The sequence below is a fragment of the Leptinotarsa decemlineata genome, unplaced genomic scaffold, assembly GCF_025532065.1.
Source record: "Leptinotarsa decemlineata unplaced genomic scaffold, Ldec_3_MD MMD2_tig00000576_RagTag_RagTag, whole genome shotgun sequence".
Classification (NCBI taxonomy): Eukaryota; Metazoa; Arthropoda; class Insecta; order Coleoptera; family Chrysomelidae; genus Leptinotarsa; species Leptinotarsa decemlineata.
This window is the reverse complement of record NW_027412551.1, coordinates 90241-107403: the sequence shown is the minus strand read 5'-3', so window position 1 is coordinate 107403 and position 17163 is coordinate 90241. Positions and strand designations below refer to the sequence as shown.

At 32.9% G+C, this 17163-nt stretch overlaps 1 protein-coding gene and 1 long non-coding RNA gene across 5 annotated transcripts in view; one reads left to right on the top strand and one right to left on the bottom strand.

Annotated features, from left to right (window-relative positions):
- The window catches only part of LOC111512918 (choline/ethanolamine transporter flvcr2b), a 37200-nt gene extending 21200 nt beyond the window's left edge, over positions 1-16000 (bottom strand). The window contains exons 1-4 of one of the 4 annotated variants that reach the window (XM_074174264.1): positions 15752-16000; positions 6351-6402; positions 6217-6299; positions 1490-1670 (exon numbers count right to left, since the gene is read on the bottom strand). In XM_074174264.1, the coding sequence (XP_074030365.1) occupies positions 1490-1670; positions 6217-6299; positions 6351-6402; positions 15752-15913 (478 nt within the window). In that variant the 5' untranslated portion in view covers positions 15914-16000. Of the gene's footprint in view, positions 1-1489; positions 1671-6216; positions 6403-15658 lie in introns of all 4 variants that reach the window. The other 3 variants (XM_074174262.1, XM_074174263.1, XM_074174261.1) reach the window with 3 other exon arrangements.
- LOC111512920 (uncharacterized) lies at positions 10362-13436 on the top strand. The gene is made up of 2 exons (XR_002723139.2): positions 10362-10579; positions 12914-13436. It is a non-coding gene; the product is annotated as an uncharacterized lncRNA (long non-coding RNA).
- Positions 16001-17163: the final 1163 nt, after the last annotated feature.

The following is a 17163-nucleotide window of genomic DNA, read 5'->3' as shown; positions in this document are numbered from 1 at the left end:
GAAAAAGTTATAACTGATTTTTAATGATTGACCCAGGAAATCATTCCGCGAGAGTTCAATCGTGTTGAAAATACTTATGTTTTTCAAAAACTCCACTACGATATTATTGTTGGCTTGGGTGGATTTTTCATCTTAATATTCTGCTATTCTGTTGTATTGAATAGGTACTTGAAAATCAAGTACATTGAAAGTACTTCCAACATTCAATTACATTTTCACTTCTCATTGGAACTAATTTCGAAGGAATCCTCACTTTTCCTTCAAAACGCTGAAAATTTTCACGAATACAAAAACAATTATAAGGAAAGAACTTTTCACATATAGTCAGTGGGCATACTTGAAACCATCTAAAGGAACATTTATTTGAAGGTGATTGACAATGTTTCATGATGAATTTCACTAGTTCGGACTTCCATTGTCTCATATATAAAATGATTTGAAATCCCTGAGACACCTGAAAGAGAAGAATTAAAAAATGAAAAGATGAAAATAAAAATTATTTTAAGAAAAAACCTGAAATGAAATAAGAGTGAAATAAAATACAAGTAAAAATAAAACAATTGAACAAAAATTAAATAAAAATAAAGAAATGAAAAAAGAAAATAAAAATACAAAGTTAAGAGATTCCAAGCCACGTTAGTTCACGACGTTTCGATTGTTGGTATCTACGATCGTCTTCGATTGTACTTATCAGAAAACAACTACTACCCTGGCTAATACCAGGAAAGACATTGGATTATATCCGACAGGTGTCGGTGCAGGATCCTTTACTGAAGTTATTCCTTCATACAACTGCCGCAATAGATTTTCAATTATTGGAACTCACTTGCAGACCGCTTTCGGGGTATCGCGCTTTCGTCAGTGCAAAGTAGTGTCTATCATCAAAATGAAATCGACGATTTCCGATAATTGAAAATCGAATTCCTTCAGAGTATCATTCCTCGAACCAGGCTGAAGCGGACAACAAACAACAGGTTTGTCATCGTCATTGTCAATTATCGGATTTTATGTTGATGATAGACACCACCTTGCACTGGCCAAACAGCCCAAAACCGGTCTGCAAGTGTGTTCCAGTAATTGAAAATCTATTGCGGCAGTTGTATCGCCAACAGCATATACAAGAATAACTTCAGTGAAGAATTCTGCACTGACACCTGTCGGATAAAATTCAACGCCTTTCGTGGTGTTAGCCAGGAAAGGCGTTGTTTTCTGATAGGTGTCAGTCCATTAACCTACAGTGTAGGTGGTTGAGACTGATCTGAACGAATTTATCAGTTTTTCATTGCCTTGTAACACACACTGATATACTACGGAACGTTGTCCCTCATTGCTCCCAAAATGATAATCGTGCTGTCTAGGTAGGGAGGTGAAAAGAAGGTACAAAAGCTAAGTTATTCGATTTCTAATTACAGAAAAAAGAGCTTTTTTGTGCAACCCTATTTGCTCTAAGTAACGAATCATTTCGAACTTTCTGTCTTTATATACTTACAGAAATATACGATGAGAACTAATGGCATTGAGACTAGAAAGACACTCCAACACATCACCCTGAGATCTGCGGCGATGTCATCCAAATTATCGCTATCTTTCACTAATATCGGAGGAACGTAAAAGCTGAAAGCAACCCCCAATATCGAACCCATTATACCAAGAGAACATGCCGTTGACACCTACATTGGAAAAAGTTAATTACTGTTACTGATAATTTTCGAATTTATTTATGAATGGCAGTGGATGAATAACACATTGATGTCGTGATGATTACATCGACGAAGTAGATTTAGATGTTTGAAATGCCTGAAAACTTGCTGCAAGTAAGTATGTTGATGATATATTTTTGTACCACCTATTTCTGAGTTGAAAGAAATATATGACACATTCGTATATGAGAATATATGTAAAATTAAATCAATTGCAATGGGTTGTGTAGGGTTAAATGTTACGCTAATCAAACTATGTTGCCCACTTATTGTTCCGTATATCACACATATTATAAATTTTTGCCTGATACATGGTGTCGTCCTGTTAGTTCGGAGAAGGCTGTAGTGAGGGTTTTGCCCAAAAATCAACGCCCTACATTATACACAGATCTTAGGGGGATAAACATTTTACCTATTCTTTCTAAGATTCTTGAAAGGAGTATCGAAGTACAAATGAAAGAGAATTTGACTAATTTCTCATTACTGCCCACTGTTCAATCTGGCTTCCGAAAAGGTCATAGCTGTACTGCTTTACTTGATATTGTAGATGATATTATTACTCCCATCGATAAAGGTCAATGTAGAATTTTAGTTCTTTTAGACTTCAGTAGAGCATTTGACACTATTTACGAAATTATTTAAGCAAGAGGGAGCAAGTGTGTAGAAATTGGAATGGTCCGATATGAATATTTGACACTGAAATCAGGGGTACCTCAGGGCTCTATCCTGTGCTCGTTGCTATTTCCTATATACACTCTCAATTTGATCAAATCTCTGATGTTATGTAGGATTCACGTCTGTACAGATGGCACCCAAATCTATTACAGTTTTCCTTCCTCACTAGTGGATAATGCTTGTGAAATTATGAATCAGGAATTAGCGATCCTCATTGATTCAGCTTTTGATCACTGCTTATTGATCAACTGTACTAAATCGAATAATTGTTGTTCAGATCTGCATATAATTGTGCTAAAATGCAGCAAATAAACTTTAAAATCAAAGATGATTTTTTAACTGTAGTAAATGAAGCTAAAAATTTAGGAGTCATCTTGGACTTAGATCTAAGATTCGAAAAACATATCAATAAGTTAATTCAACGTGCCTATAGCTCATTAAATTTGGTTCATGGGAACCGTCAGTTTTTTCCAAGAAGTGTTGAAATAATTATATATGAAATATTAGTTTTGTCAAATTTTAATTTTGCGGATTCGTTAAATGGTCCAAATCTGATTACTGTTTACAGTAAAAAAATCCAGAAAGAACAAAACTCGTGTTTCAGAGTGACATATGGCATAAAAAAGTTTCAAGTTATATCACACAAATTGCTTGAATTCATCATGCAAATTCATTATATCATCAATTTATCCTAACAAAAATTCCTATATTTCTCTATAAATAACATTCAGAACGAATGTACACAACTTGAATTTGAGATTCGAAGGTTTCTTATCCCCACCGTCATTTGAAATGGAAACATTCAGACATAACTAATTTATTAGTTGCGCAACTCCGTTCCTAAATTCTTGCAAATTCTCAGTATTACAAATTTTACGTCAAATTATAAAAATTTCCTACTCAAATAATAGAAGTCAGTTTTATCTTAACTAGCTCTTTCCAGTGTTCTCTTGTTCTCCTTACTATAGCTATCATTGTGATTTATGTATTCTATATAAATATATTGTCTATACTCACTACCTTATTATTATTGAGGAAAAATATGCTTTAGAGAGTTAAGTGAAGGAACATTTTCCTGATGAAGTGAGTGATTGCTTCATTGGAGAAAATGAACTTCGCTTTTTATTTTCCAACTTTCTTTGAAAACATTTTTTATTATAGATGTGCTGTTTGTGGAAAATAATAAAGACGTATTATTATTATTATATTCATAATTTTGAAATAAAGTATCAAAGAATTGAACACATTTTTCGATTCCATCACTCACAAGGAACCCACAATGAAATTTAATGAATAATTAGGAAGAACACCAACTTTAATTTTTTGATGAACTCCCAAGATATCTTTTGAAAAAAAATGTTTTTCCGATAAAGAAAGCCAACCGTCAGAAATCGAAATTTGTGCGAGCCAAGGACTGACGAGCTATTTTCTTTCAATCTGCGATTCAAGCACGAGTTGGGCGATAATCAGCAGAAAAAGCTCTTGCGACCGGCGAGCTCGAACCACCGTTATACATAGCAGTTGGTTCGCTTAGTAAACCGCAACTCCCATGCTGACCAACCGATTACCGTCTTGGATGTATTTTGACGTATTTTGCAGGCATCTAGATCTAAAAAAATCTGTTTTTTCGTTAAACAGCAGTCGCACCCCTACGAACGACAACCCTCAGAAGTCGAAACTTGTGCGAGCTGAAGTTTAACGAGGTCTCACCTTTTAACGTGTGATTCCTAACACAGGTTGGACAATAGCAAGTAAAAATTGATCATTCAGACTGGGGCTTTAACCACCAACCAATACGACAGTTAATTCGAGTGAGTGAACAAAGCACCCATATCAAACCACCTGGCTACCGACCTGTTTCTGAACACTTCCTAAATTTTTTCTATCTTATACTGTACGCTTTCTGAAAGTTTCTGGACGCTTTTCGACGTTTTCCATAAGCTTTCTAACGTTTTCTAGATGCTCTTTGAGATTCCCCAAATATTTATCAGTGAACTCACGTATTTCAATTTCATCCTCTCTCAGGATTCTCACTGTTCAAACTGGTACTACAAGTCAAATTGAAATTGAATCATAATTTTTCACAATCCATCACTTAGAACTCTCAAATTTTTTCAATAATCTCGGAAATTTTAAATTTCTCTCATGCTTTTTAATTAATAAAATTATAATTTTTCTAATTTACAGATGGAATCGTTTGTAACGAGTACCCACATCAACCTATTTCCCCTCTAATTGCCGAAATAGGTCACAATGGATTTTGGCTTCACTCAAGTTGAATTGACATTTTACATCATTGAATTCGAGATTTTTATTTCTTTGGTACTTTCAGCATCCGATATAATTTTAATATTTTATAAAACTTGATTGAAATGGGTGCCTAATCATATTATTGCATCTCTTATAACTTAAGATGAAAGTTAATGGATATTCGTGTTTGAAATCAGATAACAAAAGTTTATATTGGTCACCTATCACAGAAACTGAAGTGATTGAAGTGAATGAATCTGCTTCAGATCCTGATAAATCAGATAACACTTTACTCAAACCTGTTGAGTATTTCATAGCAAAACCTTCGAGTCATTTTCTTAATAATTATTAACATCTGGTATTTTTCCATCAACATCTTTGACAAATAATATCAGTTGTTCTTGGGATGTATAAAAAAATATTAGTACCTTTCTTGTGAATGAAAAAATGTTTTCAACTGAAATCAAAGACCAATAAATTCTTTCGAATTGCTAAGTGAACTCTAAATTTAGTGCAACAACATTCCATATTATTATGTATTGATTGTGAAATCTACAATATAATTTCCCGGAAAAATAAAAGAGATCATCAGCATTTAATACACATTACACAATTGGATATCAAAGAAAACTAAGAAAATTGAAAATGTTCTCACATCAAAATAATTCAATTCGACAAATAATTTATTTCACCCTTATATATGATAAAACAATATTGTTGATACATATTTTCAATTCCTTTCATTTCAGTGGATATAAAATTTATTCAACTAACCCAGTCAAACACAAGTGATCAATCACACTTGGCAGACTGTGTTATAAACTATTATGCATACACTAACAATTTTTTTTTAATATTTACAGACATTGATTTGAAATATTTCATATTTCAAATCTTCTATGACCACTGTCGAAGGAATTGGGGAATAAATAGAATCAGCAAAGGAGAAACTTTGTAATAACTTAAATTTTGTTCAATTTTGAAGACGGCCGCAGAATGACGGCCGTTAGAATGAGTATTGTATATTTCGTTAGTTTTCCTTGATGGGCAAAATTAATAAATATGACAAGTTACTGATAAAAAGGCTTTGAATTTACGCAGTAACTCATCGGGATGAACAAAAAAATTTGCCCTTTCTCCATAACAATTTTAATATTTCCCAGATTGTGGAAGGTGAAGATACCCAAAGAAGGTCGGTAAAAACCGTCCAGTACAAAAAATGACTGTCGTTCAATTTAGTATTGTATTGAAATGTTAGTCACATAACGTCATGCATATTTGACGTTTGGAAAAAAAAAAGAGAATGCTATGAAATCTCATTATGAAAAAATATGGTCAACAATCTTTCTTTTTTTGTCTCCTCACTTGCATCACTTTGTTTTTTTTCTCTGTGAGATGAAAAATTTTATTTCAAATTTGATGTGTCAAGTTTTCAGAAGCAAATGTGCTTGTGTACCAAACAAAATTACCCGTTTGTGGAGAAATTTTAAGTACAACTTCTTTACCATGCACATTACACATTTTTTTCACAAGCCATTTTTGAAAAGATTTCAAAATACACCCAATCTATATACAAACTACTATATCTCACCTCCTCAAATTTGAACCATGCAACAGTCAGCTTGGATGGCAGATTCAATAGAAATGTTTGGGAAAAGGATACAATCGTCTGCCCTAGAACAACCACATAAAACAAATCTTCACCCACAGATAAAACCTTCACACCTGCACCGAGAGCTGTAGTTACAATCCCAATGAAAGCTGCAACTCTTAAACCCTGTAAAATCAGTCGTTATTAGTATCGTGTAGAACCAGAAAATAAATTTGGGTGTAAGAGTGAAAAATCCAGAAACTATAGACTGCGAGTTTTGACGTCATACAATAAATATTAATCATTATTTCGACTCCCACCTCGGAGTATGCTTGTGGAGTTTTTTTTTGGCTCTGTATGCAGGTGGCGTAGTGAACATCCCACTGAATCAACTGGAGAAAGATTTCATGACTAACTGGAATTATATTTGTTTGGTCGTGGTACTAAGACGGTTCACATCGTTCTGAAGAGACCATGTCCGGTACTGATGATGAGGCATTCACCTCGAAACCGGTCTATCGCTTGGTCGGATTGACCAAGCTGCTTTTCATAATGGATAATAACTTGTGATGAATCTTCCAAATCGAAGAAGTTGCACAGGTGCTTGCTGGCTTCACTTCAACTCTCTGCTTGACATTAGCCAGGTTAGTTGTTGTTTTACTATTGGGCGTCTGCCACACGAACCTACAAAGACGTAGGTCTGCATGAGAGGAAAGGGGCAACCTTGAGCATATCATAATGCACCTCTTCGGAATAATAATCACTATTACAACTCCCGATATATGTAGTCATAGTATCATGGTATGGTACATATAATAATAATAATAATAGTCACCTTCATTAACCATATGTGTATGAAATCTAACAACAAAGTAATAGTATGGTTAAAAAAAGCCCGATAAAAAAAATAAAAATAAATAAAAAAAACATCAACATTAAAAAATAAAGATTTAAAAAGTCACAAAGATATGTAGTTATATAATTGTCATTGAAAATATAGAGGGGATTCAAGAAAGACATATTAACTAAAATTTATGGTGATTATATGAACTTATATAATAATCAAACATTGCTCCTCAAAAAGTTTTTTCTGTAGGTGATTACGAAACCTAACCACTGACATTGTTTTTACTATCAAAGCTATTCTCATCAGTTACACCCCGTATATTCATATACAGAGTGTAATTGAAAAAATGTAAAACATTTGAGGAGGTGATTCCTCATCGAAAAAAAAAATAGGATCTTTCATATAAAGAAACTTCATTAGAGCATCCCTTGTTAAGATACAGCCCCTCAAAGGGAGTACATAAAATTTGTGTATAACTTTTTTTTTCACAAGCACTGAAAAAGTTACAATATTGAAATTGACCTGACGTTTTGTACTACCAAAAAGAAACTTAGCCAGTAATTTATTTGGTTTACCCCATGGTTGTAAGGGGTGGAAAACGTAACCCCTAAAATTCATTTCCAATGTACCTTTTTGTCTTCTTATTTATTTACCATTTAAAAATTTATTTCCGATAGCCTGTTTCATTCTAAACAAAAAATGTCTCTTGGGTTTTCTGCCCAAAATAAACCAGTTCGCAGCAAAAAAATTTTGTACGAACGACTACAGAGATACATTGTTATTTTGTAGTTAGAACCTGCATTAAACTATTAAAGGGTAATGAACAAAACTAATTTATTAATAACAAAACACACAACATGTAGAAATCATAGTAAATGTTCAATATGTCTACCTTCAGACATTACGCATGCATATAGACGTCGGCGCATTGAGCTACGTATTCCTGGAGTCTCTCTGATTACCCTGCACGCATCGATGATGCGTTCTCTTAAGTCCTCTACATCGCGAACAGGAGTACGATAAACCAAATGCTGTAAATGGCCCCAAATAGGGCAGCAGTACTGGATGCAATTCTCTCAAAAATTAAACGTATGCCTCACCATTTAATTGAGGAGACATGTTAAGAGAAAACTGTTCTTGATGGTTAGTTTCGACAATACCGTGAGGGTTTTCATCAGCCCATATGTGGTAACTATGAAAATTAATAATCTTGTCCCGAGAAAAACTACATTTGTCTGTGAATTCTATCGTCTTCAGAAAGTTACAATTTCTTTTAATCATTTCCAGCATCCAATTGCAAAATTCAAGACGGTTCGGAAAGTCTCGCGGTAACAGTGCCTGTACTCGTTTTAGATGGTAAAATTTGAAATACCGTCATATGATCAACATTCATCTGGAAAGCAATCTTTCTAGCGACCACAATCCTGCGTTCTTATGTCGAATGAACCATATTTTCGTAATCGTTGATGAAGTCGAGCAAATATTCTATGTGAAGGATGCTGCCGTTGAGGATACATTTCAGAATATCTTCTAGAAGATTCTAACCCATTCCCCTGCGACAGACCGTAAACGTAATGCATATCATTGTGTATGCCATTTTAATAACAAGTGAATTATTGAAGTAACAAATTAAGAACAGAACAACCACACACAATTAGTATTGATTCAATTTCGAAAATTCACAAACTGACAGCGTCATACCAATTTAATTGTCACTATCGCTAATAGCGACCTACTAGATAGATTAGTTTCGTATTTTCGCATTCATGACAATGTATCTCTGTAGTTGTTCGTGAAATAATTTTTTACTGCGAACTGGTTTATTTTGGGCAAAAAACCAAAGAGACATTTTTTGTTTAGAATGAAACAGGCTATCGGAAATAAATTTTTTAATGGTGAACAGATATGAGGACAAAAAGTTACATAGGAAATAAATTTTAGGGGTTGTGTTTTCCACTCCTTACAACCATGGGGTAAACCAAATACATTTCTGGCTAAGTGTCTTTTTGGTAGTACGAAACGTCAGGTTGATTTCAATATTGTAACTTTTTAGTGCTCGTGAAAAAAATTGTTATACAAATTTTATGTCCCCCTTTAAGGGCTGTATCTTAACAAGGGATGTTCCAATGAAATTCCTTTATATGAAAGATCCTATCTTTTTTTCGATGAGGAATCACCTCCTTGAATGTTTTACACCTATTTAGTTACACCCTGTATTTCCACTTCTGACAAACATCTTCAGTCTTTCACTCATAGAGATCTGTTTCGTGAACTACGGCTATTGATGGATGACGAAAATAGGTATCTGCTCGTTGACTTTTTATTTGATTTCATTTGCATTAATTTGACCCATGACTAACCTGATTGATGGATCTAATAAAATTAATTAATTCCAATATGGATGAGATCTAGATTCAAGAAATTTCATATCAACATATCTGATACAAATTACTGGAAAATTTTCATTACAAGACTGATCAGATGAGTCTCGCTTGAGGAATTTATTGTATAACAAAACACCTCTCAGTCAATTGCATCAATTGGGTTCAACATCAAAGTTTTGATCTTTTTCAAGCAAGGATTTTCCTATATCTGGGGGGGATTAATTCATGTTCATGTATCTGATGCTTTGATGTTCAATGTAAGAGATTCGGACATGTATCGTCTGAGAAGGGTAAACATAGGTAGGTACAAAGAATCTATAATGTGGGAGGAAAATGAATGAAATATTGCAAATACTTGAATCAAAATATTCAGACGAGTTAGTCAAAAAAATCAAATAATCAAAAGTTGGAGAAACTGAATAAATACCTGCTATAAAACTTTAAAATATAATAATACTGATTTTTGAATATGAAGTAATGTAAAATGAAGAGAATGATGATCGCAATTAAAGAAAATTGAATAAATGAATGAAATATTAATATTTTTCTTAGTGAGTTTTTATTGATTGAATTTATTGAATACGAACGTGTTGATGAGGAGTTGAAGACGAGAGTTTTCTCTCAAAACTTCAGGGAATAATCATTGCGAGAACAAATAGAGCACTTCGTCCGGTACCTCATTTCCTTTGGTGATATTTCCCGCAGTCGTACACGAAACGTCAGATATAAAAACCTGCAGACCACGGCCAATAAATTTGGGCACAGCTACTTCTGGTGATGAAAGTCACTCTGTAGTGATTACTAGTGTTCAGAGACTTCTTCTTTCCATTGAATAATAACCTTTCTTCATTCCTTATCTATCCCTAAATAACGGTACTATGAAAAATTTAAAAAAGGACTTGGATCAATTGTTTCAATTGGTCCATTGTAGTGAGATGATTCACGTGTTTAACTGATACGTATTCGTTATTTATTTAGTTGTTATCTAATTTAAATATGAAACAATACGTATTCCTGTTATTCGAAGGCTGAAAAGATATCTACGGTTCTATAAAAGCGAAAGCAGATTATTTTTGATCCTTCACTGTGCGAAGTCTGCAAACATAACATTTACTACAGAATTATTTTTATTGTGAGTACACAAGTTACAAATATTTTTTGCTAAACTTCTTGAAGTTGTCCATTCATCGAATATGCAGATTCATTGGTTTTGTATATTTTGGTATAGATTTGAAGTTGAGTTAGCTATGGCGATGTTGAAATGAATATCATTTGACGAAATTCCCCATCCTCGGGATAATTCTACATATTCGTGGAGATGAATATTATTCAAAACAAGTCAAAAACCATAAGGTTGATCTGAAAAGTTTCCGACCTCAACAGATGTTGACAGTTACTCACCAAAGTTTCAGCAATTTTGAAAGCGCAGTTATTATGTAACTGTCGTTTGAGTGAGTTGATGTGAGTGTTTTCATGAAAAGGGACAAAATCGATTATCGAGCTGTCATTAAATATTTGTTTTTGAAAGGCAACACTAATGTATTCAAAAAACACTTCATTGTGCGATTTTCACTAAACGACTTCGCAAAAACGCAACATGTGTTTCGATATACAATGACTTCTTTAGGCGTATCTTTACTAACTATATTCTACATATTCAATTATTAATAAATCATATTCTAAAATTTGAATTACCTACATTTCAAGTACCTACCTGATTTTTACCTAAGTTTGTGATGAAATAAATTACCTGAGCTTATGTTCCCGTTTCTACATTTGAACAAATATTTAGTAACGAGGAGTTATTCAATTCTAATTGATCATTCAGTAAATTATCAGAATTCCTGAATCTATTGATTTCTAAATATTCTAGAAGATTGAGCTTCAAACTCTTCTCTTCTAAATGTAACATATCGTATTCATGATTAACCTCATGTCCTTCTGCTGAAAGGTGGTTTGCAAGTGTGAAATTGGCCTTTCTATTGATAGAACTACTTCTATGCTCTTTAGTTCTTTGGAGAAATGTTCTCCCGGTTTGGCCAATATACAGTTTTGGACATGTGTCACAAGTCAGTTTTTATACTGCTGATCTATCCGATACCGAAGTTTTGTCCTTATTGTTTTAATCAAATTTACTTAGACTATTATTTGTTCTGTAAGCTACGTTTACGCACTCTTTCTTCAAAGAACGGGCAATAATAGTGGTTGGTGGCCTATAACAGACGTTATCGCATCTGTATTTGTGTAGACCAGGTCTATGGCAACCAGTCCAAGGCAATACGCCAATGCGAATCAAAAATAAGTTGGATTATGTGTATTGGGGCTCTGAACCATCATTTATCACAGTGAAATTTCGGGCAGCTGAATTTTAACGTGACCGAGGAGATGATGAGTGTTCGAAACGTCCAAAAATTGCAAGTAACGACGAAAACATTGCCTAAATTTACCAAATGATGCTGGATGACAAGAGAGAAAACAGAAGTTATGATCGTGTCAAAAGAAGGTGTTTGACACATATTGAATCATAGGATATATTCTAATCGATTATCTTCAAAAACTAAAAACCATTACAGGTGCATACTGAGTATCATAACTTGACAAGCTGGAGACAGAACTTGCGGAAAATCAGTCACATTTGCAGAAGGAAAAAATCCTGTTTCACTAAGGCAACGCACCGTTTCACACCTCAGCGGTTTTCATGATGAAAATCCACAAATTACGGTTTGAACTGCTTGATCATCCGCTTTACTCACTGTCGAGTTTATCAGCTAGAAGTATCAATATTATTATTTTATATCAAAAATAGATAGAAATTAAAATCGTAAATTAAAAATTAAATTTCAGCCAACCGGAACATTCCGTTTTGTGACCGCTCTTTTTCTCAAAAAATCTTCTAATCGTAAAAAAAATTCGGCACAAAATGAGAAAACAACATATCGTCTTCATCGGGAGATGGTCCTCTAGTTTCAATGTGAAACTAATTAGAGACCAGCGCGGACGTTTTGTTGAAGTGTTCTGGGTTTCAATTTTTTTTGCTTGAATATGTCACTAAGTTTTACTATTAGAAATCAATTTTCTTCGGCTATCGTTATTGTTAATAATTGCAAAATTTGTATAGTATTGGATACTAAAAAATTGAAATTACTAAGTACTATAGCTAATTTTTAAATAATTTGAAACTACAAGAAGGTAGCAACATGAGACCTCCGATTGTGTCTCATTTTACGATCACGAAAATATACTCTATTGCCTTTTATACTGTGATCAAAATTGAAAAATCACACACACACACAAGAAATGAAAACCATATTTCAGATCAGAGTACACTTTTTTGAAATTGCTCAATTACGGTTTACATATTTTTGCCTACAAATAGATGTGTTGTAAAATATATCTAGTTTTTGAAATGTTCGATATTTTCTTTTGTAACTCTAACTTTTATCATTACTATTTTATTTCATTTTAGCATCAAATAAGAGAAGAGCTGAGAGCAAATGAAGGGGCTTCACTTAAAAATGTGAAAAGTGTTGTTCCTGAGACGTCAGATTCTACATTAAACTCAAATTCATCAGTCAACTGGACCTTCAAACCCAGAAACGAAAATAAATCAATTAATGCATTGAAATTAATCAAAAATTATTTAAGGTCGACAATGAGTACTCCAAGACTAACAAATTTGGCTATCTTGTCTATTGATTAAGAGGTGTGTGATGCTATAGACATTGATGGTGCAATAAAAGACTTTGCTCTTGAAAAGTTGATGTTTAAATGTTCAATCAAAGCCGAAGGTTTTGTTTTCAACTCAACAAATACCTACCTATATTAATCTTCAAAAAGATACAAATATTACTTAATAGTATCATCCTAGTTCTAATTAAAAAGTGATTATCGAATAAATAATACCTATGTACCTGTTATATCAATGGTTGAAGTAAGAATTTTGTATTGATAAACGTGATTGTGAAACAAATATATTATTTTATTTGAAAGCTTTTATTTTACTAGACTTGTATATATGTTAACAAATCTTGCAAGTTCAATTTGACCCACTTTCTGGTATCCGATTGACCTAAAATTGCATGCTGGTCCAGAACCAATGACAATGTATGTTAATCATAAGTGTGACTTGATGCTGCTGCCAGGATCGGCTCAGTACGAGAGATCTCCTCAGCGGTAAAAAGCAGGGACACGAAATTTTGTGTACGCATTCGTAGAAAAAATGATGATATAGATTCAAATAATATTTTACCATCTGATAACAACAAGACGGGGGTTACCTAAAGAGTTGGAAATATTTGTGGGGGTCAAGGTGATGTTGTGATACAATGTTGATGTGTCTAAGGGTCTAGTGAATAGTGTCATCTGTCATATAATAGAAATTATATGGCCCTGTTTCCGGAGAGCACAAATGTATGACACATACATTCCATCAGTCCGTATCGACTTCGGCAAAGATGGGATCCACGTTATTCAACCGAAATCTGTGCAATTTCCAGCTAAATTCAGTCATGATAAAGCTGAACGTAGAATGTTGCCAATTGTTTCATGCTGGGCTTGTACAGTTCATAAAATGCAGGGTAGTACGGTTGACCACGCTGTTGTATACTTGGGTTCAAAGCGTACGTGGCTTTAAGTAGGGTCACATCAATAGAATGCCTTCTGATAGAAGAATTGGACAGTTCGAAATTAACTGGGACTCTTTCATGTGATGATGACGCCATCAATGAAATTAATAGACTAAGAAATATAACAAGCTAATTCTTCTATAAGGTATGCCGGAGAAGTAGGTACCTACCTACTTCTATAGAATATAGTTTATCCTGATAATATTTCTCCCCGTTCCTTAAGTTTTTCTGTTGAAGGACTCTCTGTTCTATAGATGGACTTTCGTATTGATCGATAACTATCGATTGAAGCTAAAAAATATGAAATAAAATAATGGTGAAAAAACTTTCAAAACAAGCTTTCATTTAAGTGCCCTAAAAAGATCAAAATAAAAATTTTAAATCACATCAACCATATCCATTTATAACTTTACAGAATTGAAATTATAATAAAAGCTTGTCGCGATGCCTAGAAGAAATCTCTACATATTCAGTCAGATGAAATTCAAATAAAATTTTAAATATCAAACCCGATAAATCCTGTGTGCAAAAATGTTATTCAAGGTTGAAGTTCCACATTTTAAGCATTCACGGTACTTTTATTGAATTACAAACATTATGAATTGCCTACAAGTTTAGTAGGTGCCAACCTAATTACAAAATTTCAAATACAAATCGAAATTATCGCGACAAGCTTTTATTATAATTTCAATTCTGTGAAGTCATAAATGAATGTGGTTTATGTGATTTAGAATTTTATTTTGATCTTTTTAGGGCACTTGAATAAAAGCTTGTTTTAAAAGTTTATTATCATTATTTTATTCAAAATCTTACTTGTATAAAGCAAAATAATGATGACTATTGTTGCCAAAAAGTTCTCTATAATTATATAGAATTATATTATATGTATAGTATACATTACATTGAAATACCTAATTAAGAGGGCAGCAGAATTGTCTTTCGCCCCGGGCAGCCGATACCCACGCTACGCCACTGAGTCGAGTGAAGTCTTTGGAAGGTTAATGTATTGAGGAGTCAGACCACAATAATGGGAAATGAATCTTGTAATACTGAGGCACTAAATGAATTAAAGAAAATGAGAAGAATTGAATAACTAAATTTGAAAATGAAAAGTTGAAAATTGAATAGGTAAAAACAAATTTTGATGTTAAACTACTTCACAGGAAAAAAATTATGATGATGTAGATAATATATTGAAATCAGGAAGGTCCTAGGCAGCAGTCATCAAACCACTCTCTCCAGCAATATACGATAATGATCAGAAAAAATGATAGGAAAATTATAGAATCGTAGAATAAATATGAAAATACTACGCCCAACGATTTTATAATTTTTTTATCTCATCAATACCGTAGATTGCTGAGGAGAGTAGTGTGATAACTCCTACATAGGACTTTCCGAATAACTTTTCTGGTTTTAGTTCATTATATACATCATCAATATTTTTTTTTTCAATGAAACCCATTGAAAATAAAAAATGTTATTACTTATATTTTGAATCCGGGTGGTTATTTATGTCTATTCAGTTGCCAATTTTGATAAGTATATAGAAATAAGTTTGAGAAATAGTATTTTTCGTGACTCACCATTTTATCAATGATGTATGATGCAGGAAAAATGAATATTGGCCAGATTATCATGAAAGATATAGATGTCCAATCGACCATAGTTGCACTCACATGATAATACTTCATGACGATGTTGGTTATAATCGAATATTCGATCCACTGAAACGTACTAATGCATATACAGGATATGTAAATAATCAAAATAATCCATCTTTTACGGTAAGCTCGTATCACGGGTTGAATCCCAGGTTCTTTCAAAGTTTCTTCTTCCATATCAGTAGAGCATCAAAACTGCGTATATCATTCTCGATTTCTTATATTATATGCCTAGTGTTATAGTCATAAATGATAATTCACACAGATTATTTAATTTACCTTCTCAAATAGAATCGTTCATATTTTGAAATACAACGATGGAGGATTGATGAAATCACATCTGTACTATCCCAACTAACAATCTCCTTATCATTTATTTTTTCAGCATTCTAGAAATGTTCATACAACACGTTCATGAAGCATTTGTATCATTGAACGAATTTGATCAGGACTATAGTGACTCTTTCCTAACCGTTTCATAAACATGTACAAGTTGTTTTGAAGGAACTCCCAAAAATGGTAAAAAGTGAAAAAAAAATAGTAGGATGAAACCCATTAGAGAAGGAGAGGAATATGATAAAAATGGAAGCAAAAAATAAATAACGGGCGATCTGAGTTCAGGAAGTGGAAGGGAGTGTGTTTTAAGGGTGACTCATCAAGGCTCTTCTCAAAGAGCCTAGAGTTGCATCATTCAATATATATATATATATATATATATATATATATATATATATATATATATATATATATATATATATATATATATATATATATATAATTGATAGTGTAACGACCGTATGTATATATAGAATAGTAGTTTTTCGGGGATTCGGTCTGATTAGAATAAATATTTACTCTTATCAGCTGCCCGAGCTTTCGCTAATGTTTATTAGCTTTATCGAGGGCTGTAATATAAAAAGGACATAATAAATATATACATATATATATATATATATATATATATATATATATATAACAGAATAATTAGTGACTGGATTAACTATAAATCGATTCAATTCGTGAGGTTGCAGTCAATAGCTGGGCTGTTACAAAGAAAACTCTTTGTTATATGTCAAGCTTTCGGTATATTTCACACCTTCGTCAGGACAACTACAATAATAAGATTATATATCTTGTAAAAAATATATATAAATATGGAGAACTTACTAACGTGAGAATAAAATATAAAATGGTTCAAAAACAGATAGAAAAACATTAATAAATGACAGTTAATAAAACGAAATGTTAATTCTTGTGCATTAACAGAACATGTTAATTCGGAGGATCATAAAATGAATTTTGAAAATCCAAATATTTTAGATAGAGAAACCAATACAACGAAAAGAATATTTTTGGAAATGATACATATTAATAACGAAGAACATTCAATGAATAAACGAACTGATATTGATAGTCTCAGCAAAATT